Below are 23,869 nucleotides of genomic sequence, written 5' to 3'. Positions count from 1 at the left end.
CTTTGAGACCCCATGGACCCCATGGCCTGCAAGGCTCCCCTGTCCACGGGAATCTCCAGGCAAGAATACTGGAGTGGGTTGCCATTCCCCTCTCCAGGGGATCATCCCAACCCAGGGAAGGGTCCCAGGTGTCCTGTGTGATCTGCCTCTGTCAGCATGTTCTAAACCAGTGCAACCACCTGGGAAACCCCTGTAACATTGCATTGTGCTAAATCCTTACCACTACCAGCAACCCCACAGCAGATGAGCACTGCTTAATCACAGAATTGAGTTGTTTTTTGATACCAGTTATGAAAGCACAGGTGCTATTTGAAATTGTCTGTCTAACCAGTCCCATCGCTTACATGACATCTGGTGGGAACCTCATATTACTGAATAAAATTAATGAAAGAGAAAGTTGCTCAGTAAGCACAGGTTCTATTTGAAATTGTCTGTCTAACCAGTCCCATCGCTTACATGACATCTGGTGGGAACCTCATATTACTGAATAAAATTAATAAAAGAGAAAGTTGCTCAGTCATGGCGGACTCTTTGCCACCCCATGGACTATACAGTCCATGAATTCTCCAGGCCAGAATATTGGAGTGGGTATACATGGCCTTCTCTGGGGTTCTTCCCAACCCAGAGATCCAACCCAGTTTTCCCGCATTGCAGGTGGATTCTTTACCAGCTGAGCCACAAGGGAAGCTCAGAGTAAATTAGAATCTGTGGTTTATTCTCTCTTCTTGCCAAGATACTTGCAGTGTTTACACCATGGTATACTCAATTTTCTACATAGTTGTATTTGCATATTTTTAGCATCTGCAAATATGGCATCTTTCTTTATGGACACATATGCGTACTAATCATTTTATTGAACAGTTTAGGAATTCAGTAACATCAGCAAGAGGAGAGGAGATTTTTGGCAGGAAAACCATGGGGCCAGAATCATGATTTCCTGGGAGAGAAGAAAGGACGATTTCAAGGAAAAGATCTCTAATCTTCATGTGGATGATTGTGACACATTAGTGATGCGATGCTTCTCATATTCTTATTTCATTTTCTTCATTAAACATGAAAAAATTTAAGATGTTGTTGAGATGATTAGGATCAACATGATGCTGGTCAGAGAATGAAAGAGAACATACAAACAGTTACTGGTGGAAGCAGTGAGAAATTCCCCTACAAGAAGACCCATTTCACAGAAGTCCCTTCATGTGACTGCCCTTGGGGTTTGCATAGAATTGCTGCTTGGTGTTTATCTAGTAAAGCTATGGTTTTCCTAGTAGTCATGTATGGGTGTGAGAGTTGGAATATAAAGAGGGTTGAGCGCTAGTGGACATTAGATTCTTGGAATATTCATTGGGTCAGATTGATGCTGCAGCTGAAACTCCAATACTTTGGTCAGTTTATGCGAAGAACTGACTCATTGGAAAGGACCCTGATGCTGGGAAAGATTGAAGGTGGGAGGAGAAGGGGACGACAGAGGATGAGATGGTTGGATGGCATCACTGACTCAATGGACGTGAGTTTGAGTAAACTCTGGGAGTTGGTGATGGACAGGGAGGCCTGCCATGCTGCTGGCCATGGGGTCGCAGAGTTGGACACAACTGAGCGACTGAACTGAAGTGAAACTAGCTGTGAGCAACATGGTATCCAGTCTTATGATGAGAGTTAGTAAGTTACATATGCACATGTCTGAGATGTAGGGGACTATGTACTGGGTTGCCTATGCTGCTTACATCTTCTGTAAAACTTTCTTACAATCATAAAGATGTGGCTGCAAGATCATTCACACTGGGATTCCCCCAGAGTTCATCATGTTTCACAGTTCAGGGCTTCACACAATCTCCTTTGTCTGCAAAACGTGTCACTCTGGGGTCTAGACCAGCGTGAGTGTTTAGATACTTAAATCCAAACATTAATGGAAGCCCTAGCCTTTGCCACTTGGCAAAGTGGATGATTTTGTGATCCTATTTTTTTTTTTAAATAAAGTTTTATTGAAACGTAGTTGATGTGCAATGTTGTTTGCTTTCAGGGGCACAGCAGAGTGCTTTATGCATACATTTGTTATTTTTGTTTAACTGCCAAGTCGTGTCCCACTCCTGTGTTCCTATGGGACGTTTGCAGATGCCTCTGTCTTTGACATTTTCTAGGCAATGATACTGGAGTGGCTGGTCATTACCTATTGCATGACCCATCTCCTGCATCAGCGGGCAGATTCTTTATACTGTACTGAGCTACCAGGGAAGCCCTCAGTGATACACATATGTAGGTAAATATGTACCTTTCTAGATTATTCTCTTTGCAGATTATTACAAGTCATTCATATAGATTTCTGTGCTCCACAGCAGATTCTAGTTGTTTATTTTATGTCTAGCAGTATGTATCTCTTAAACCCAAACTCCCAATTCGTCCCTCCCCCCAGTTATCACTTTGGAAACCATATTCTGTCTTCCGTGTCTTGAGTCTGTTTCTGTTTGTTTAATAGTTCATTTGTGTCCTATTTAGCATTCCCCATGTAAGGGATATCATATGATATGTGCCTTTCTCTTTGTTTCTTATCGATTATCTCTGGGTCCATCCACGTTGCTGCAGGGCATTATTTCAGTCTTTGTCATGGTTGAGTAATAGCCAATTGTGTATCTAGCCCATTCTGAAAGCAGTATGCCCCCGGGGGCAGGGGGAGGGGGGAGCCTTAACCTACTAAAGAAGACTCAGTGTTGTTAGGTGTCATGCTACTACTCACCCAACGGAGGTTCTCAGTTCTTATTTGGGACAGTGGTCTGCGAAAGAGAATGAATGAGGGCAAAAATGATCATTGATACGCCTCTACTTCAGATAATTATGTCATGACAAGCTGCATGAAAGATGCCTGAGGGAGCAGGGAATTTGAATCAAGCATCCTCGTGATGTGTTCTCATTTCTGACACCCACTGTCCTCAGGGCTTTCTTTACCTGTATGGGCGCCATCTTCTGTATTTTCATTTGGAATGCCCTTTTCGTTGTTCATTTCCTCATACTTCTGAATATCTTCTTGACTCAAACTGTCTCCTTTGCCTGGATTTCATAGCAAACAGGGCAGAAGAGGTGTGCGTCAGAATCCTTCATTGGTTACCGAGTGTCCCCCGGCTCTTATCTGTAGTGTCCAGTGGGTCTCAGCATGACCACTTCCCTCCTCCATCACCTAAACCCTGCTCACCAGGGAATTTTCTACAGAGGTGCCCATGTGTGCATACAGGTCTTCAGATGGGTCCAAGCGGGGGTAGACTCCACATAGTTTCCATTTTCTCACGTTCCAGTTCTCACAACTACTGAGAGAACTGCAGACCATTCACCTGTGAGCTTCAGCAGCCCCGAGTCAATGCTGTCTCTAGTGGAACATCTGAGGAGGTCATGGTGGACTTAGAAACTCAGTTCTTCCCAACGCTACCTGTTCCTGTCCCCTTTGTCTACATCCTAGAATTGCGTCCCTGGGGTTTTCATGATCTCCAGTCAACGGAGTGGTTAGAGAGCAGCACTGTCTAGATGAGAATAAGTTTGAACAAACTCTGGGACAGAGTGGAAGACCAAGGAGCCTGGCATGCTGCAGTCCATGAGGTCACAGAGTCAGGCAGAACTTAGCGACTGAGCAACAATATTCACAAAATGAGGGAGAAATGATTTGAACATTCACCAAGCACTAATCTCATCACACATGGTACTGAGGGGGAAAACTCGGGCTTTGGCATCCTCAGACACCAGACACTCCCCCTACCCGGTCCCAACGTGGATTTTATATCAGAAAGGATAAAGGCACCGGGCAGTTTCCCTGTGGGATTGGCCGCGTGGCCCATGATTCACATGCCTGACCACATGCCTCTGAAGGATTCAGTATGATCCAGTGTTTTTTCCAGAGCATTAATTCAGGTGTCAGGATTTATCTTAACAATTGTGACAAAGAATAAAGCATTTGTGATGGGGATGAATGCACTCACGATCGGGCACTGTGAGTCTGCTAATCTCAATTTGAAACCTTGGTTCACGTTGGTGTCAGAATCTGGCAGCTCCAACATGTGATATTCAACAAGAATCCCATGGCCCATCCTGGGTTATTTTTGTGCACCTCCAGGATGAGTGTATCTAATTTTTAAAAAAGCCACATAGTAAGATGGCCAGTGGATACATTTGTTCAGGTTCCTGTTAGGCAACCTTTGGGCAGCTCTGACTCACGTCACATGAAGTCTGAGTTCTCCCATGTGAGTACATGTCTGGTGCAGTGTGCCTAATAAAATGTACAATGTGTAATGTCTTCTGCTCTCAATACAAAAATACTGATAATATTAACATGACTAGTTCGCATAGAATGAGCTGCAGTACATACCGACGGCGTAAGTCACTTTTGTGGTCTTCTCTCCATCAAAGTTTTGAGCATAGAATACCAACATGGTTTGTGATACGGGGATCAGTTGCACAGAATTTTTACCCATGTCTGTGACAGAGAAACATAAGTTCAAACCTCAATACAATTAACTACTTTCCTTTTCATCTGGACATCCGTTATTCTTCCCATACCTCTGATGGTGACCTTTGTCGAAATGACATTTATAGTGGGTGTGTTGTAAGAAACAGTTAAGACAGCTAGTGAACTAGGAAAGCTTTCTCCACATGACTCTCTTCTGATGATAGTAAAAACTTCCAGTCTGCTAGACTGAACAGTCTGTGAATGATAGTGAAGTTGCTTCTTGCAACTATAGTAGGTTGTGGACCTGAACCATCTCATACCAGCTCGTAAGAGTTTACCGTTAAAGATGACTATTAACTTTTCAGGAATTCTGTGACCGCATTTACCAGTACAGTCCTGATTACAAAGGTATTCTCTAAATTTAAGCAAATCATGTTAAAATAAAAATTAATAGATAAACTAAATTTATTTCCTAGTAGGGTGATAAAAGAGCTAGAAATGAGGCAGTTGCCAAATGCTGGAGATATATTCTCTGAAGTGATTCTTATTTAGTCCCTATGGCTGCATGTCCACATTGGAAATTAAAAAACATGCAGCAGATCAAATCAGAATGCTCCATTGCACATGTTCTGTTTGAAAAATCAAATATGTAGACATTTAATCACTCAATGTTACAGCATTGGTATATGGAAATTCTTTCCAGTATTGCAAACAATAGCGGTAGAAATATGTGCTAGTCCCCTTTTGTTTTCAAATTACATAAAATTATTTTGAAATTTTTCTGTTACTTCATCCCCATACATTTCTGTGGCATTTAATTTAATCAGGTTCCACTTCTTCATCAGGCCAGTAAAAACTTTTAATATTTAAAGAATCTCTTTAGTTAAAGCAATTTTGATCTTGTAAGCTTAAATAAGTGGCTTCCCTGGGGGCTCAGCTGTAAAGAATCTGCCTGTCAGTGCTGGAGATGCCTGAGATGTCCCTTTGATCCCCAGGTCAGGAATATCCCTGGAGGAGGAAATGGCAACCCCCTCCAGTATTCTTGCCAGGAATATCCCATGAACAGAAGAACCTGTAGCCTATAGTCCATGGGGTCATTAAGAGTGAGTCAAGACTGAGCATCTGAGCACAGACACATGCATGTCAAAGAAAAATATATTAATGGATTGTTGCAATCTTAGGTAGCTGTTTACACTTCCCCATGTCAGAGGAACATGGGGAATCTTTGTTCTGGGGCATTTCTCAGAATCCATCAATGACACCTTCCAAACTGGACCTTACACTAGTTTTCTGGTGCAGAATTAATGCCTGGAAAATTTAATGTCTTTCCCAAGCTGGCATTTGTAATGAATAGGGAAAATATACACAAGTCCAGACATCTAGTTGTCTTAGATGGGGCCAAGACCATCGATCTGAACAGGGTCCATGGTTTTGGGTTTCCTGGTGGCTCAGATGGTAACGAATCTGTGTGAAATGCAAGAGGCCTGGCTTTTGTCCTTGGGTTGGCAGGATTCCTTAGAGAAGGAAATTACTACCCACTCCTGGAGTCTCTTGCGCTGCAAGGAGATCACACTAGTCAATCCTCTAGGAAAACAACCCTGAATGTTCACTGGAAGGACTGATTCTGAAGCTGAAGCTCTAATACTTTGTGCACCTGATGGGATGAGCTGACTCACTGGAAAAGACCCTGATGAGGGAAAGATTAAGGACAGGAGGAGAAGGGGATGACAGAGGGCGAGATGGTTGGATGATGTCACTCAATGGACGTGAGTCTGACCAAACTCTGGGACACAGTGGAGGACAGGGAAGCCTGGCATGTTTCAGTCCGTGGGGTCACATACAATCAGACATGACTTAGTGACTCAAATTGAGGAGACACACACATTGACAAAGCTTGCCTACTCACAATCTACATGGTAAACATTTCCTTCTCCTCTCTGCGCCACTACTGTGATTAAGGTGCAGCTATCATAATTCCTGGAAAACAAACACACAAGACATTCCTTCGTCACTATCCGTTCCCCAGCGCTGGAGGTCACCCTTCCATGAACAGGGTTCACACACTCTTCTTCACTTGCATCACCCCCACCATTCACTGCCTGTTGGAGACCAAACCCCATGATAGAATTCAACAGTCTTCCCGTTTTTAGTTGGGCCAGATTGTGCTTACGTGAGAATAAAACTAATGGACAGTTTTTCACAGTTGTCAATGCATTCAAATCGACGGAAGTATACCCTCAGTGGGCCTCCTTCCTCAATCTTCTCCTTGTTATCCGCAGCCATGTAAATGGTGTACCAGTTTCCCGTAATCTAACAAGGAAGGTCTGCATAAACATCAGTCTGGCTACATGTTTTCCACCAACACCCAGCACAATCTTTGCATTTGCGTTTACCTCGGAAGAGAAGTAAAGTCAATCTTATTAAGCAAAGTAGTGTTCCACCTCCTACCTTGCAGATTAATGTGAAATGAAATAATGATTCACATTCAAGCAGAAAGAATAGAATTCAGAGTTTCTTGAAATAGCTAAAACAATACCATTAAAACCGTGACAAATCATAACTCCCTAAATGATAGCATATTAGCTTTTATTTTTCTTACATACAGACAAATCAGATGAAAAAAACATGCAAAGATCAGGAAGATAGAGTGTTGTATTATGCTCATGTAGATATGTGTATCACAGTATATGTGTGTATGTACACATATACATACATACACAAGCTGCTCATCCATGTTAACAAGACTATCTTTCTCTGTCACACTCACAGAACCAACACCTTCTTCCAGATCAGCAGAATTTGGGTACCTCTGAGGCTTCTGGCTGAGCTGGGGCTTCTTGGGCAGCACAAACCAGGCCAAGGAGAAGAGTCAGGAACACAGCCTTCATCTTGTGAGTCTATTGATTCGTCCTCTACAGAATCTGACGGTTTCCCAGTTTTGAAGTGGTTGTGAATTGTTTCTGCTGTTTATAGGACACATCTCTTGGCACAATATGTAATTACCAAATAGTGATTAGTTATAAAACCTTGGTTGCATTGACGTAATCTGATATCCTGGTTGGCAGCTGAGCTTTTTTCGCAATCTGTGGTTTTTAATAAATGTATTAATTTTAAGAGAAGCATAAGTAAATTTGGACATTTGGCCTTCAGTCTAGATGAGAAATCACAGCACGTATGAAATATTTCAAGCACAGTGGTATGTATGTTGCTTTGTATCCTCAGATTCCAAAATGGGACAAACATTCCTAGACACAGAGCCCCAACTCCTGTGTTATTGATTTAGCACTGAAGCAGTCAGTTTAAGCTTCTTTTCTAAAACTAAAGATGGTATAGTCTGATGTGCTCTAGTCATTCAGTTGTGTCCGACTCTGCACCCCATGGACTGTAGCCCACCAGGGTCCTCTGTCCACGGGATTTCCCTGGCAAGACTACAGGATTGAGTTGCCATTTCTTTCTCCAAGGGATCTTCCTGACCAGGAATTGAACCCCGGTCTCCTATGTGCAGGCTGTCTCTTGTATTGCAGGCAGATTCATACCAGCTGAGCCATGAGTGAAGCCCCCGTCTGGTGTAAGGAGGTTAATATGTAGCATCTGTCCCAGGAGTCGCTTACGAGGGCATTTCTCAGAGGTGTCTCTATTTTTTATTTTGCAACTGAAGTATTAGTTGATGTACAGTTAGTTCAGTGACTCAGTCATGCCAATTCTTTGCAATCCCATGGACTGCAGCATACCATGCTTCGCTGTCCATCACTGACTCCCAGAGCTTGCTCAAACTCATGTCCATCGAGTCAGTGATGCCATCCAAACATCTCATCCTCTGTCGTCCCCTTCTCATCCTGCCTTCAAACTTCCCCAGCATCAGGGTCTTTTGCAATGTTGATGGTGCAGTGTTATATAGTTATACATGTATGATATAGTGATTCATAATTTTTATATAGTCCATGTATAGTTATAAGAGTATTGGCTTCATTGCCTATGTTTGCATTATCATCCTGTCCATTGTTTATTTTATACATAGTAGATTACACCTCTTTCTCCCCTCCTGTTACCTTACTGTAACCCCGTTCACGCTCCACAGTAGTAACCACTGGTTTCTTGTATGTATCTGTCGGTTTGCTGCTGCTGCTGCTGCTAAGTCGCTTCAGTCGTGTCCAACTCTGTGCGACCCGATAGATGGTAGCCCATCAGGCTCCCCCCTCAGTCCCTGGGATTCTCTAGGCAAAAATACTGGAGTGGGTTGCTATTTCCTTCTCCAATGCATGAAAGTGAAAAGAGAAAGTGAAGGTGGTCAGTCGTATCTGACTGTTTGTGACCCCATGGACTGCAGCCTACCAGACTCCTCCGTCCGTGGGATTTTCCAAGCAGGAGTACTGGAGTGGGTTGCCATTACCTTCTCTGAGCTGTTGGTTTGCTACTCTTTAAAAAATATTGGCCTGTTGGATTTGATTTTTAGATTTAAAATATTAGTGATATTGTACAGTACTTGTCTTTCTCGGTCCAGCTTATGTCACTTAGCCTGTACCCTCAACGTCCCTCCATGGTGCTGCAGATGGCAAAATTTCAACTGTTTATGGTTGTGTAGTATTCCATCCTGTGTGTGTGGGTACTCTATGGCTTCTTTATGTTTAGATTGTTATATATAAATTTAATGAACATTTTCAACAAGAGCAAATTCTTATTTTCTACACTACTCAAATATTCCTCCCAAGTTGACCTGTACAATTTTGTTTTACCTTGTGGATATAACCTAGTCTCACTACAGTGAGTACGATTTCTGCTTATTTGTAGCTCCTGATACTAAGATGTGTATTCTTTCAGCCTTCCTCCTGAACTATTCACGCATCAGGGAACCCAGATTAAAGAAACCATGGGCAACTGCTCTGTAAATAATACTCAGACCTTTTGCTCTCAAGAGGACACCAACTCTATGATGATCATGATAATAATAATAAAAAATATGGGTGGTTAGTGAGTAGAGATATAAAAGTATAGAAGTTGAACTGAACCTCTGTAACTGAACCGAGCAAACTCCAGGAGTTGGTGATGGACAGGGAAGCCTGGTGTGCTGCAGTCCACGGGATTGTAAAGAGTCAGACATGGCTGAGCGACTGAACTGAACTGAACTCAATAGCTGAAGTGAAAGGTGAGTTTAAAACTCATTCAGTTGAGATTCAACAAAAGTTCACATATTTGAGGTGCACGGTTGGTAAGCTTTGGATGAAGTGAGCAGTGCAGACCTTTCCTCAATCAGCATGGTGAGCTTAACTGTCAAGATCAGAACTATGCTCCGGCTCCTTGCTCATCCTTCCTTCTGCCCCTTCTCAGCCACCTCCCACCTGGTTCTGGGAGCCCACTCTTCAGTTTTCTGGCCCAGTAAGTCAGTTGACATTCCTCAGAAGTTTCCGCAACTGGAATCTGTGTGTGTGTTTCTGGCTTCTTTCACTTAGCATGTTTATTTTAGTAATTGTCTAAATTTTTTCTGGACTCCATTCCTACTGACCCCTGCATTGTATTCTCTTGGGACTTCCCTGAGAGCTCAGTTGGTAAAGAATCCCCGTGAAATACAGGAGACCCTGGTTGGATTCCTGGGTCAGGAATATTCCCTGGAGAATGGACAGGCTACTCACTCCAGTATTCCTGCTGTTCCCTTGTGTCTCAGGTGGTAAAGAAACTGCCTGCAATGCAGGAGGCCTTGGTCGGATCCCTGGGTTGGGAAGATCAACTTTTGTCTTCCCTGATAGCTCAGTTGGTAAAGTAAAATCTTGCTTGGGCAAAGTGATGTCTGTGGGCTTAGTTGCTAAGTGTATCCACCTCTTTTGAAGCCCCACGGACTTGTCGCCTTTGTCCAAGGACATGCTCCTCTGTCCCTGGGATTTCGCATGGAAGAATACTGGATTGGGTGCCATTTTTCCCTCCAGGGTGTCTTCCCGATCCAAGCATGGAAGCGGCGTCTGCTGCGTTGCAGATGGGTTCTTTTCTCCTGAGCCACGAAGGAAGTAGGGATATGTCCCACTTTGAACCATTCACATGTTGATGGATAATGGTTCACTGACAAGTCTTCCTAAGAAACTGAGCCATGTTATCTTCTTGGTAGACTCTTAGGAGTGGAACTCCTGGATCTCAGGATGGTCTGATGGTAGAGAACTGCCAAGAGCAGGTGAGAGATCCATTGCTTCAGATCCTTGCCAGGACTCTGTGTGATCAGTTGTTCTCATTTCAGACATTGAAGGGAGTGTGTGAGGGTATCTCTTTATGGTTGTAACTTCCAATTCCTGAAGGAATCAAGCCATGGGACATTGTTTTAAGTCTCTCCTTCCCGTTTGTCTATTTTCTCTGGTGTCTCTTTTAATCATCTGGGCGTTATGAAATGAATTATTTGTTTCCTTATTTGGAGGGTTGGAGATTGTTTATGTATTCTGGGATCAAGAACTTTTTGAGGTAGAAGGGCAAATATTTTTCTCCTGCCCCAGGGTTCTTTTGTACCTTCCTAAGTGTTCCTCCAGTTTGTAAATATTTTCTTGTTGATCTAGGCCTGGTTACTAATATAGTGTCCCCTGTGAATGAATCTACCTTGGTTTATTTTCTAATCAGTAACCTCTTGATCTTAAGTCACAGAGCTTCCACCCATGTTTTACCTCTAGATTCTTCCTTGCTGGCTGATTCTTGTCAATGAATTGCAAAACCACTGCAATATTGTAAAGTAATTAGCCTCCAATTAAAGTAAATAGATTTATTTAAAAAAAGAAAGAAAGAAAGAAAGGAAAGAAAGTGAAATTCGCTCTCTCCCGTCTGAATCTTTGTGACCCCATAGACTATACAGTCCATGGAATTCTCCAGGCCAGAATACTGCATTGGGCATCCTTTCCCTTCCCCAGGCGATCATCCTGACCCAGGATTCGAAGGCAGGCCTCCTGGATTGCAGGGAGATTCTTCCCAAATGAGCTACAAGTTCTTTTTTTTTTTTTTTTTTAGTTATAATTACCTGAAGAGCTCCTCTGTTTAATGAAAGATGTAATGAACAGTATGGTGACTATAATTAGTATTGCACATATACTTGTCTCTCACTTAGAGCATAGCTTTTAAGTGTTCTTATCTCACTCATGTAACACACAGACGGGCTAAATGTGTAATGACATAGACATGTTTTTTTGACATTTTTTTAGTAAAATCTCAGTGGCATTGACCCCTTGTCTATACATTCCTGCTCCTTGTTGTTAAGTTGCTAATTTGTGTCCAACTCTTTGCGACCCCGTGGACTGCAGCATGCCAGACTTTCCCGTCCATCTCCAAATCCCGGAGCTTGCTCAAACTCAGGCCCATTGAGTCGGTGATACCATCCAACCATCTCCTCCTCTGTCATCCCCTTCTCCTCTCGCCTTCAATCTTTCCCAGTATTAGGATATTTTCCAGTGAGTCAACTCTTCCCATCAGGTGGCTAAACTCTTGGAGTTTCCACTTCAACATCTGTCCTTCTAATGAACATTCAGGACTGATTTCCTTTAGGATGGACTGGTTGGATCTCCTTGTAGACCAAGGGACTCTTAAGAGTCTTCTCCAATACCACAGTTCAAAAGCATCTGTTCTTCATTGTTCAGCTTTCTTTCTATTCCAACTCTCACATCCATACACGACTACTGGAAAAACCATAGCCATGACTTGATGGACCTTTGTTGGCAAAATAATGTCTCTGCTTTTTGATATGCTGCTTAGATTGGTCATAAATTTTCTTCCAAGGAGTAAGCATCTTTTCATTTCATGACTGCAGTCACCATCTGCAGTGATTCTGGAGTCCCCCAAAACAAAGTCAGCCATGGTTTCCACTGTTTCTCCACCTATTTGCCATAAAGTGATGGGAACGGATGCCATGATTTCTGTTTTCTGAATGTTGCGCTTTAAGCCAACTTTTTCACTCTCCTCTTTCACTTTCCTCAAGAGGCTCCTGAGTTCTTCTTCACATTCTGCCATAAGGGTGGTGTCATCTTCATATCTGAGGTTATTGATATTTCTCCCGGCAATCTTGACTCCAGCTTGTGTTTCCTCCACCCCAGCCTTTCTCATGATTTACTTTGCATATGTTAAATAAGCACAGTGACAATATGCAGCTTTTATGTACTCCTTTTTCCTATTTGGAACCAGTCTGTTGTTCCATGCCCAGTTCTAACTGATGCTTCCTGACCTGCATACAGGTTTCTCAAGAGGCAGGTCAGGTGGTCTGGTATTCACACCTGTTTTCCAATCTTGCACAGTTTATTGTCATCCACACAGTCAAAGGCTTTGGCATAGTCAATAAAGCAGAAATAAATGTTTTTCTGGAATACTCGCTTTTTTGATGATCCAGTGGATGTTGGCAATTTTTTCTCTGGTTTCTCTGCCTTTTCTAAAACCAGCTTGTACATCTGGAAGTTCACATTCCATGTATTGTCGAAGCCCGGCTTGGAGAATTTTGAGCATTACTTTGCTAGCATGTGAGATGAGTGCAATTGTGTGGTAGTTTGAACATTCTTTGGCATTGCTTTTGTTTGGGATTGGAATGAAAACTGACCTTTTCTACTCCTGTGGCCACTGCTGAGTTTTCCAAATGTGCTGGCATATTGAGTGCAGCACTTTCACAGCATCATCTTTCAGGATTTGAAATAGCTCAACTGGAATTCCATTATCTCTTTGTTGTTAGGGTATATTAATGTAAAATTTAATTGACTTATTAAAGCACACTCTAGGGTTGTTTCTGAAGCTTATCTCGGTAAGCTGTCTTTGGATGAAGATCAAATGCCTCACACATGACCTTCAATCAAGACTGGAAGAAAATAAGGAACTGTCTCCAACCTGGTTGGAAGGACCTTTCGTTCAGTTACTCTTAACTAGCTCATGCCCAGTGAAATTGAAGGAAAGTTGACTCTCGGGTTAACTCCCACTTCCATAGGCCCATAAGGTGTACTGGTCCAGAGAGAGGCCTGCTGACCTCAAACTCACCTTAAAACAGTGCTCAAACAGAGGAAACTACACAACACTAGGATGAGAAGAAGATGACATCAGAAGTAGAGGCTTTCCCAAGATGCTGATCTGACTTTTATGATCATTTATAGTGTTTTCTTGATTCCTTGGACCTATGCCTATCAGTCACATGTTTTCTATTATGGACATGATTCTGTGCTAGTTTAAAACTCAATCCAATTGTTGGGTTGTGGCCAATTACCTGTGCCTAGTACTTCCAGGTTATTTGTTCTCTAGGTGGATTTCTGTTCTCTAGGGCTCTGATTGGATACCCACCAGGGAATTTATTTTAGATAAGTGTTCAGTCCTGTTCTATCTATTCATGGTATTACTAGATGGGATCTTCTCACTGGCCAATTAATAATACATGCTCTGATGCTGGCCATCAGTTCAGTTCAGTTGCTCAGTCGTGTCTGACTGTTTGTGACCCCATGAATCACAGCACGCCAGACCTCCCTGTCCATCACCAACTCCCGGAGTTTACTCAAACTCATGCCCATCGAGTCGGTGATGCCATCCAGCCATCTCATCCTCTGTCGGCCCCTTCTCCTCCTGTCCCCAATCCCTCCCAGCATCAGGATCTTTTCCAACGAGTCAACTCTTCACATGAGTTGGCCAAAGTATTGGAGTTTCAGCTTCAGCATCACTCCTTCCAATGAACGCCCAGGACTGATCTCCTTCAGGATAGACTGGATCTCCTTGCAGTTCAAGGGACGCTCAAGTGTGTTCTCCAACACCATAGTTCAAAAGCATCAATTTTCGGCGCTCAGCTTTCTTCACAGCCCAACGCTCACATCCATACATGACCACTGGAAAAACCATAGCCTTGACCAGATGGACCTTTGTTGTCAAAGTCATGTCTCTGCTTTTTAATATGCTATCTAGGTTGGTCATAACTTTCCTTCCAAGGAGTAAGCGTCTTTTAATTTCATGGCTGCAGTCACCATCTGCAGTGATTTTGGAGCCCCCCAAAATAAAGTCTGACACTGTTTCCACTGTCTCCCCATCTATTTCCCATGAGGTGATGGGACCAGATGCCATGATCTTAGTTTTCTGAATGTGGAGCTTTAAGCTAACTTTTTCACTCTCCTCTTTCACTTTGATCAAGAGGCTTTTTAGTTCCTCTTCACTTTCTGCCAAAAGGGTGATGTAATCTGCATATCTGAGGTTATTGATATTTCTCCCGGCAATCTTAATTCCGGCTTGTGCTTCCTCCAGCCCAGCGTTTCTCATGATGTACTCTGCACATAAGTTAAATAAGCAGGGTGACAATATGCAGCCTTGACGTACTCCTTTTCCTATTTGGAACCAGTCTGTTGTTCCATGTCCTCTTCTAACTGTTGCTTCCTGACCTGCATACAGGTCAGGTTGTCTGGTATTCCCATCTCCTTCAGAATTTTCCACAGTTTATTGTCATCCACACAGTCAAAGGCTTTGGCAGAGTCAATAAAGCAGAAATAGATGTTTTTCTGGAACTCTCTTGCTTTTTTGAGGATCCAGCGGACATTGGCAATTTGATCTCTGGTTCCTCTGCCTTTTCTAAAACCAGCTTGAACCTCTGGAAGTTCTTGGTTCACGTATTTCTGAAGCGTGGCTTGGAGAATTTTGAGCATTACCTTACTAGTGTGTGAGATGAGTGCAATTGTGCAGTAGTTTGAGCATTCTTTGGGATTGCCTTTCTTAGGAATTGGAATGAAAACTGACCTCTTCCAGTGCTGCCCATAGATTTAAGTTTTCTTAGTGTCATTTAAACTCATTTGGAGTGATGAGCTAAGTCTCAATAAACAATTAACTTCTCATCTATTAAAAGGAAAATTCCCACAATTATGGGGAAGATCTACATTGTTAACATCAGGCTATGGTCATTTAGTTATATAGGTTACTTTATGTTGGGGATGGTTAGATCATACTGAACGGTTGTTGCTGAATGATAAGATGCCGGGATTCTTGGCCTCCGGTGGAGACAAATTCAATCCAGGGCCAGAGATGAGGCTGGATCGCTCAGAGCTTTTGTGAAATAAGGTTTTATTAAAGTCTAAAGGAGATAGAGAAAGCTTCTGACAGAGGCATCAGAAGGGGGCAGAAAGAGTACCCCCCTTCTAGTCTTCAGCTGTATGTTATATAGTTACACGCAGTCTGTTAATGAAAAGAAAGGAATGTCTTAAAATTTAGAATGGCACCAGATAATTCATCCCAGGCCTTAAAATGATTGACTTGAATCTTGTAGAAGGGCGGATTACCACACAAATAGTTTCGTTTACAGAGATTAGGAAACAATACCTGAGTAAGTAGGTTGGGCCATTTGGCGGAACTTCCAGAGTCTGGGGTAAATTAACATACCTTTAAGATAAACATTTCCATTAAAAAAAAGTATTGGTTAACTCAAGGTTTGAGAACAGTTAGCATCAGGTGAAACCAGGTGTCATGGCAACAGAGCATTTTAAGAGAAACCTCCTTTTAAATTTGTATAGAGAAGAAAAAAAATATCGCTGGTTTGTTTCCTCCTGCTGCTTAAGATAGATAGAAATGTCTGACACTTGCAGCCTATTTCCCTTGTTTGGAGACCCCTGGCCTTCCTGCCTGTTACCCTCTCAATACTACAAATGTTCAACCTGGTAATTATGAGACAAGGCTGTGGGCTTTATGAACTATGCCTCTTATTACCCTTAGAATGATTGGTATGGAACCCAGTGGATTTGTGGCACTGATTGATGGCCTTCACCTCTACAGGGATGGATATGAAGGTGTAGCCTGGAATTCCCATGAATTTAAGGTCATACGTGTTAACAAATTAGAGGTAACACTAACCCGTCTACCATTGGTATGATCCCAATAAGTCAAAGATCTGTATTCTACTGGCATGACGACTTAGCAGCTTGTGTGTCTGTGTGCCTTCAATGGGCTTGGAGGATGCAATTGACCATATCTAAGCCTTAACAAATTTCATAAGCTTTAAATGATAGTAACCGGGCTATTAACCTGTTGAATTCTGTCTCTATGATGAGACAGGCAGTGCTATGCAACTGCAAAGCCCTTGACACCTTACAGCATCTCAGGGAGATATCTGTGCTACAATTGAAACTGAATACTGTATTTTCATACCTGATAAATCCTTTAAGGTAACACATTTGAAAAAAGTGATTCATTCCCTAGTCTTAACGATCTTAAAAAATAAAAATAAAAAATAACTGGTGTGTGAGGCTCATGGCTAAAATCTTTACTTTTAATTCCACTGATGTTATTAACTAGACCATTTGAATGTTGCTTGTTTCCCAAGATTATTATCTCTTGTATTACCAAGTATATGCCTGAGCCTCCAACGGAAATGATGACTAGAATTGAAGCACCTGAGCAAATGTATAGCTCAATATATGATCAACGATTATAATAGTGTCATTCTCGGTATGAAAAGATTCAACGAGAGGGAATACTTTCCTGGACCATACCTAGAAGATAGGTGTCCAGATATCTTTGACTGTTAAGACCTAGTCCAGTAACAGCACACTGAATGTCTTGTGACAAAATCCTTCTTCAGAACTGGGAACCAGCCTTCTCAGCAAATAGGGACAAAATGGTCATGAAATGCCGCCCAAAGTATGGTCGGATTTATGCCCACAGGGGCGCTGTGTCAACTGCAAATTGGCACTTACCAAGCCAATGACTGAACAACAAAGGCATTTGCCATCTGCCTGTATGGAGATTGAACTCCATGCTGCTTTAGCTGTGGGCCTTCAACAATCCCTGAGGAGTTCAGAGTGGAGTGAGGCACTCTGTGCTCCAGGGAGTCTGGTCTTTAGATAGTTGGATGTTTGTAGGAACAGATTTTATGATCTCAATCCTTGAATCTCCTCATATCTAGAGAGGCACTAAATCCCTTCCTGGTGACATCAGATCCTCATGACTACCAAAAAACTTTTTGGAAAATGAATGCTTCATGGTAGTGAACTCCCACTTTACCAAACCTTATATATAGATTTCCCCCCACTGCCACCTCAGAGCAGTCTCTCAGAGGTATCTGAGATGCTGCATTCCAAGGTGCAGTCCTCATTTTACCCCCAAATAAAGCTTAACTCACAACTGTCAAGTTGTACATCCTTTTTTATTCGACACCATTAACCCACCATAGAGCCTCCAGAACTTGCAGAGGACTGTGAAAACAGACCCTCGAAGGGCACAAGCAAAACCTTGTGTGCATCAGGGCCCAGGAGAAAGGAGCAGTGACTGCAAAAGAGACTGACCCAGACTTGCCCATGAGTGTCCAGGAGTCTCTGGTGGAGGCGTGGGTAGGCGGTGGCCTGTTGCAGGATTGGGGGCACTGAATGTAGCAGTGGGATCCTTTGAAGGAAGTCAAAACTATCTTCATTACCTCCACCATAGTTCTGCCTCAGGCCAAACAACAGGGAAGGAACGCAACCCTGCCCTTCAACGGAAAAGTGGATTAAAATTTACTGACCATGGCCCCACCCACCAGAAAAAGACCCACTTTCCCCCTCTGTCAGTCTCTCCTATCAGGAAGCTTCCATAAGCCTCTTATCCTTCTCCATCAGAGGGCAGGCAGATTGAAAACCACAATAACAGAAAACAAACTAATCTGATCACCTTGAACACAGCCTTGTCTAAGTTAATTAAAATCTGAGCCATGCATGTAGGGCCACCCAAGACAGACGGGTCATGGTAGAGAGTTCTGACAAAATCGTGGTCTATTGGAAAAGGGAATGGCAAACCAGTTCAGGATTCTTGCCTTGAGAACTGCATAAACAGTATGAAAAGGTAAAAAGATACGACACTGAAAGATGAACTCCCCAAGTTGGTAGGTGCCCATTATGCTACTGGAGATCAGAGGGGAAATAACTACAGAAAGAATGAGGAGATGCAGCTACAGCAACAACAACGCCCAGTTGTGGATATGACTGATGATGGAAGTAACATCTCATGCTGTAAAGAACAATATTGCATAGGAACCTGGAATGCTATGCCCAGAATCTAGGTATATTGGAAATGGTCAAAGAGGAGATGGCAAGAGTGAACACTGCCATTTTAAGAATCAGCGAACTAAAATGGACTGGAATAGGTGAATTTTAACTCAGATGCCCGTTATATCTACTACTGTGGACAATTATCCGTTAGAAGAAATGGAATAGCCATAGAAGAAATGGAATAGTCAACAAAAGAGTCCAAAATGCAGTACTTGTATGCAATCTCAAAAATGACAGAATGATCTCTGTTCATTTCCAAGGGAAACCATTCAATATCACAGTAATCCAAGTCTATGCCCAGACCAAATAAAGCTGAAGAAGCTGACATTGAATGGTTCTATGAAGAGCTACAAGATCTTCTAGAAGTAACACCCAAAAAAGATACCCTTTTCATTATAGGGGACTGGAATGCAAAAATAGGAAGTAAAGAAATACCTGGGGTAGCAGGCAAATTTGGGTTTGGGGTACAGAATGAAGTAGGGCAAAGGCTAACAGAGTTTTGCCACAAGAAGGCACTGGTCATAGCAAACACCCTCTTCCAACAACACATGAGTAGACTCTACACATGGTCATCACCAGATGGTCAAAACAGAAATCAGATCAATTATATTCCTTGCAGCTGATGTTGGAGAACCTCTATGCAGTAAGGAAAAACAAGACTGGGAGCTGACTGTGGCTCAAATCATGAACTCCTTATTGCCAATTCACAGTTAAATTGAGAAAGTAGCAAAATCCTCTAGGGATGACGTTAATCAAATCCCTTGGAACTATACAGTGGAGGTGACGAATAGATTCAAGGGATTAGATCTGATGGACAGAGTGCCTGAAGAACTATGAATGGAGGTTCATGCCATTGTACAGGAGGCAGGGGTCAAGGCCATCCCCAAGAAAACTGTTAGAAAATGGCAGAGGAATAGGATGGGGAGACCACTTTCTCCACCACAAATTCATCAAAAGATCATTTGAATGCTGAGCAAATACCACAAAACAACTTCTGAACAGTGGCCGAGGACACCAGGCACCCAGAAAGGCAAACGATCGTCTTCAAAAGGAGGTAGGAAAAAATAGAAAAGATAAAAAGAGAGACGGGAGGTAGCACAAAATATAAAAAATAAAAAGAGAGACAAAAGAGTCAGGGGCAGAGACGTGTCTCAGGGAGGGAGTTGTTAAAGAGGAAAAGTTTCTAAACATCAGGAAACCTTCTCACCCGCGGGTCTGTGGGGAGTTTTGGAATCTCAGAGGGCAACATAAGCAGGAGAAAAGAATAAATAAAACCCACAGCTTACACGCCTAACCACAACTCCCAGCAGAGAAGTAGCCCAGACACTTTTCGGCCGCCACCAGCCAGCAGCGGATGAACAGGGAGGCGCGGGCTGTATTGCTTAGGGTAAGGGCTCGTCCTGAATGCCCTGAGGACAATCTGAGGGAGCTATCATGAGATAGCAACACAAACTGTTGGATAGCCAGAGAGAGAGAGAGAGAAAGAGAGAGACAAAGGAAATGGAGAGAAAGAACTTTCCTGAGAAAAGCTCTAAGCTAAGGCACTGCTGGGCTTGCTCACAGAACAAAGGACTGAGTGAATACCAGAGAAGAGCTAGCTGGCAGAGGACCTGCCCATCCCCCACTGGAGGCAGGGCGGCAGGCGGACGACAGCCAGAGCTGGAAGGCAAGGGGCAATCTCGGCCCCAGAGATGGCATCCTTTACCAAACTGCGAGCAGGCTTCCAGTTGTTGGCCAACTCTTCCTGCGATCCTGGACGGTTGACATCTGCCAGGGGGGTCGCAGCCCGAGGCCAGCTGTCTAGAGAAGAAACACGGCACACCTGAGATGGTGCTGCAGCTCTGCACCTGGGAAACCGATTGGCCTGGACTAGGAGGTGATAAGATGCACCAGCCCACCTGGGGAGAGTGCACTCACCAGGCACCTGGTCGCCTGAGCTGCTCATATCTTGGTAGGGCACAAAAAGCAGGCCCAACCGAGTCTGTGCCTTTGTGGAAGATCCGAGAACCTGAACCTAAGCTACTTGGACCTGGGAATTGCACACAACCCAGGCCTGCTTTAGAGAGATCCCCTGCAGAGCAACCTGGAGGCTGAGCAGTGTAGACCGGGAAAGCACACACACCGTGAGAGGAGGCACACCCAGTGTGGCCCGGACACTGCGAGCACTCCCCACACACACCAGTGATATTTGCTTGGAGTGCACCTCCCTCCCCACAGGACAATTGAACAAGAGAGCCTAAGTAAATGAACACCTTCACCCCCTCGTGTCAGAGCAGAAGTTAGATACTGAAGAGACTTGCTAACCGAGAAAGCCAAAATAAACAAAGAAGAGGGAGCCGCTTTGCAAGTCACAGGCGCAACAGAGTAAAATCCTGTAGTTAGCATTGGCTACATTGGAAAGGGCCTATAGACCTTGAGAAGACGTATAAGCTGGAACAAGGAACTATCTGAAACTCAGCTGACCCCACAGTGCCGTCAACAGCTCCAGAGAAATTGCTAGGTATATTTTGCTATTATCATTTTTAAAATTTTGTTATTACTAAGTTCTTTATTGCTCCTTTAATTTTCATTTTTTAAAACCTATTGTTACCTTGCAAAAAAAAAAACAACCCATTTTTATAGCAAATTTAATATTTATTTATTTTTTTTGCAGTTAAGGAGCTTTCTTTTTTTTTTTAATTTTTTTATTAGTTGGAGGCTAATTACTTCACAACATTTCAGTGGGTTTTGTCATACATTGATATGAATCAGTCATAGATTTACACGTATTCCCCATCCCGATCCCCCCTCCCACCTCTCTCTCCACCCGATTCCTCTGGGTCTTCCCAGTGCACCATGCCCGAGCACTTGTCTCATGCATCCCACCTGGGCTGGTGATCTGTTTCACCATAGATAGTATACATGCTGTTCTTTTGAAATATCCCACCCTCACATTCTCCCACAGAGTTCAAAAGTCTGTTCTGTATTTCTGTGTCTCTTTTTCTGTTTTGCATATAGGGTTATCGTTACCATCTTTCTAAATTCCATATATACGTGCTAGGTATATTTTGCTATTATCATTTTTAAAATATTACTAAGTTCTTTATTGCTCCTTTAATTTTCATTTTTTAAAACCTACTGTTACCTTGCCAAAAAAAAAAAAAAAAAAACAACCCATTTTTATAGCAAATTTCACATTTTTTTATAACTTTGAGATTTTGTTTTGTTTTTTTAATATTGTATTTTTGAGAGTCTAACCTTTAGCTTTTTAATCTTTGCTTTTTGGTATTTGTTATCAATTTTGTACCTTTAAGAATCCAATCTTCAGTACCCATTTTTACTTAGGAGTGTGATAACTGGCTTGATTGCTCTGTCCCCTTTTGACTCTCCTATTTCTCCCCCAGGTCACCTCTATCTCCTTCCTCCCCCTTCTCTTCTGTCCTTAACGCTGTGAATCTCTTTGGGTGTTCCAGGCTGTGGAGAACACTTTGGGAACTGATTACTGGCTAGATCTGTCTCTCTCCTTTCCATTCCCCCTTTTCTCCTCCTGGCCTCCTCTGTCTCCTTCCTCCCACTTCTCCTGTCTATGGAACTCCATGAACCTCTCTGAGCGTTCCAGACTGTGGAGAGCACATTGGGAATTGATTACAGTCTAGATTGCTCTCTCCCCTTTTGATTCCCCCTCATTTCCTCCTGGTCACCTCTGTTTCCCTTTTACTTGTTCTCTTCTCCATGTAACTCTGTGAAACTCTCTGGGTGTCGCTTACTGTGGCGAATCCTTTCACCATTAACCTAGATGCTTTATCAATAGCACTATATGGATGGAGAAGTCTTGAGGCTACTGTAAGAATAAGACTGAAAGCCAGAGGCAGGAGGCTTAAATCCAAAACTTGAGAACACCAGGAAACTCCTGACTCCAGGGAACATTAATCAACAAGAGCTCATCTTAAAGCCTCCATAGCTACATTTAAACCAACCTCCACCCAAGAGCCAACAAGTTTCAGGGCAAGACATACCAAACTAATTCCCCACAACACAGGAGCACAACCCTGAGCATTAAAATACAGGCGGCCATAAGTCACACGAAACCCACAGACACCTCAAAACTCGCTACTGGGCACTGCATTACACTCCAGAGAGAAGAGATTCAGCTGCACCCACCAGAACACCGATGCAAGTTTCCCTAACAAGGAAACCTTAACAAGCCACTCATCCAACCACAGGGAGGAGCCTCCACAATAAAGAGGAACCACAAATGTCTAGTGTACTGAAAGGCCACCCCAAACACAGCAACCTACACAAGATGAAAAGTCAGGGAAGTATTCAGCAGGTAAAGGGTCATGATAAAAGCCCACCAAACCAAACCAAAGAGGAGGAGATAGGAAGTCTACCTAAAATAGAATTCAGAATTACGATAGTAAAAATGATCCAAAATCTTGAAAGCAAAATGGAGTTACAGATAAATAGTTTGGAGACAAGTATTGAGAAGATGCGAGAAAAGTTTAACAAGGACCTAGAAGAAATAAAAAGTCAATCAATAATGAATAATGCAATAAAAGATATCAAAAGCACTCTGGAGGGAACCAACAGTAGAATAACTGAGGTGGAAGATAGGATAAGTGAGGTGAAAGATAGAAGGGTGAAAATAAGTAAAGCATAGAGGAAAAAAGAAGAAGAATGAAAAGAAATGAGGAAAATCTCAGAGAACTCTGGGACAATGTTAAACCCCCCAATTCGAATCGTAGGAGTCCCAGAAGAACAAGACAAAAAGAAAAGCCATGAGAAAATACTGGAGAAGATAATAGTTGAAAATTTCCCTCACAAGGGGGAGGAAATAGCCACCCAAGTCCAAGAAACCCAGAGAGTCCCAAATAGGATAAACCCAAGGCAAAACCCATGACACATATTAATAAAATTAATGAAGATCAAACACTTGAACAAACATTAACAACAGCAAGGGAAACACAAAAATAAATCACAAGGGGATTCCCCTAAGGATAACAGCTGATCTTTCAGTAGAAACTCTTCAGGCCAGAAGGGAAGGGCAGGACATACTTAAAGTGATGAAAGAGAGAAACCTACAATCCAGATTACTGTACCCAGCAAAGATCTCATTCAAATATGAAGGAGAAATCAAAAGCTTTACAGACAAGCAAAAGCTGAGAAAATTCAGCAGCACCAAACCAGCTCTTCAACAAATGCTAAAGGATCTTCTCTAGACAGGAAACACAGATAAGGTTGATAAACTCGAACATAAGGCAAGGAAGTAAACGGAAGCAGGATCCTACTTATCAATAATGACCTTAAACATAAATGGGTTGAGGGCCCCAAGCAAAAGACAAAGACTGGCTGAAGAGATACAAAAACAAGACCCATGTATATGCTGTCTACAAGAGATCCACCTTAATGCTAGGGACACATACAGACTAAAAGGGAAGGGCTGGAAAAAGATATTTCATGCAAATGGAAATGAAAAGAAAGCAGGAGTAGCAGTACTCAT

At 42.7% G+C, this 23,869-nt stretch overlaps 1 protein-coding gene across 1 annotated transcript; it reads right to left on the bottom strand.

Annotated features, from left to right (window-relative positions):
* Positions 1-835: 835 nt before the first annotated feature.
* LOC122435915 (allergen Bos d 2-like) lies at positions 836-7,390 on the bottom strand. The gene is made up of 7 exons (XM_043460022.1): positions 7,231-7,390; positions 6,594-6,733; positions 6,330-6,400; positions 4,343-4,450; positions 2,938-3,039; positions 2,729-2,765; positions 836-1,100 (listed from the first exon to the last, which is right to left on the bottom strand). The coding sequence occupies exons 1-6, from the start codon at positions 7,309-7,311 to the stop codon at positions 2,749-2,751; spliced, it is 519 nt and encodes a 172-aa protein (XP_043315957.1). The 5' UTR covers positions 7,312-7,390; the 3' UTR covers positions 836-1,100; positions 2,729-2,748.
* Positions 7,391-23,869: the final 16,479 nt, after the last annotated feature.

The sequence above is a fragment of the Cervus canadensis genome, chromosome X, assembly GCF_019320065.1.
Source record: "Cervus canadensis isolate Bull #8, Minnesota chromosome X, ASM1932006v1, whole genome shotgun sequence".
Classification (NCBI taxonomy): domain Eukaryota; kingdom Metazoa; phylum Chordata; class Mammalia; order Artiodactyla; family Cervidae; genus Cervus; species Cervus canadensis.
This window is presented reverse-complemented; position numbering and strand designations above follow the sequence as displayed.

Bases quoted from the DNA above. Each gene is read 5' to 3' on its own strand.
- LOC122435915 (XM_043460022.1), bottom strand. From the start codon at position 7,311: ATGAAGGCTGTGTTCCTGACTCTTCTCCTTGGCCTGGTTTGTGCTGCC. The intron at 4,451-6,329 runs GTGAGTAGGCAA...TCTCTGTCACAG, and splicing joins AAATGTTTACCATGTAGATT to ACATGGGTAAAAATTCTGTG. The intron at 3,040-4,342 runs GTATGTACTGCA...TATGAAATCCAG, and splicing joins AAAAGTGACTTACGCCGTCG to GCAAAGGAGACAGTTTGAGT.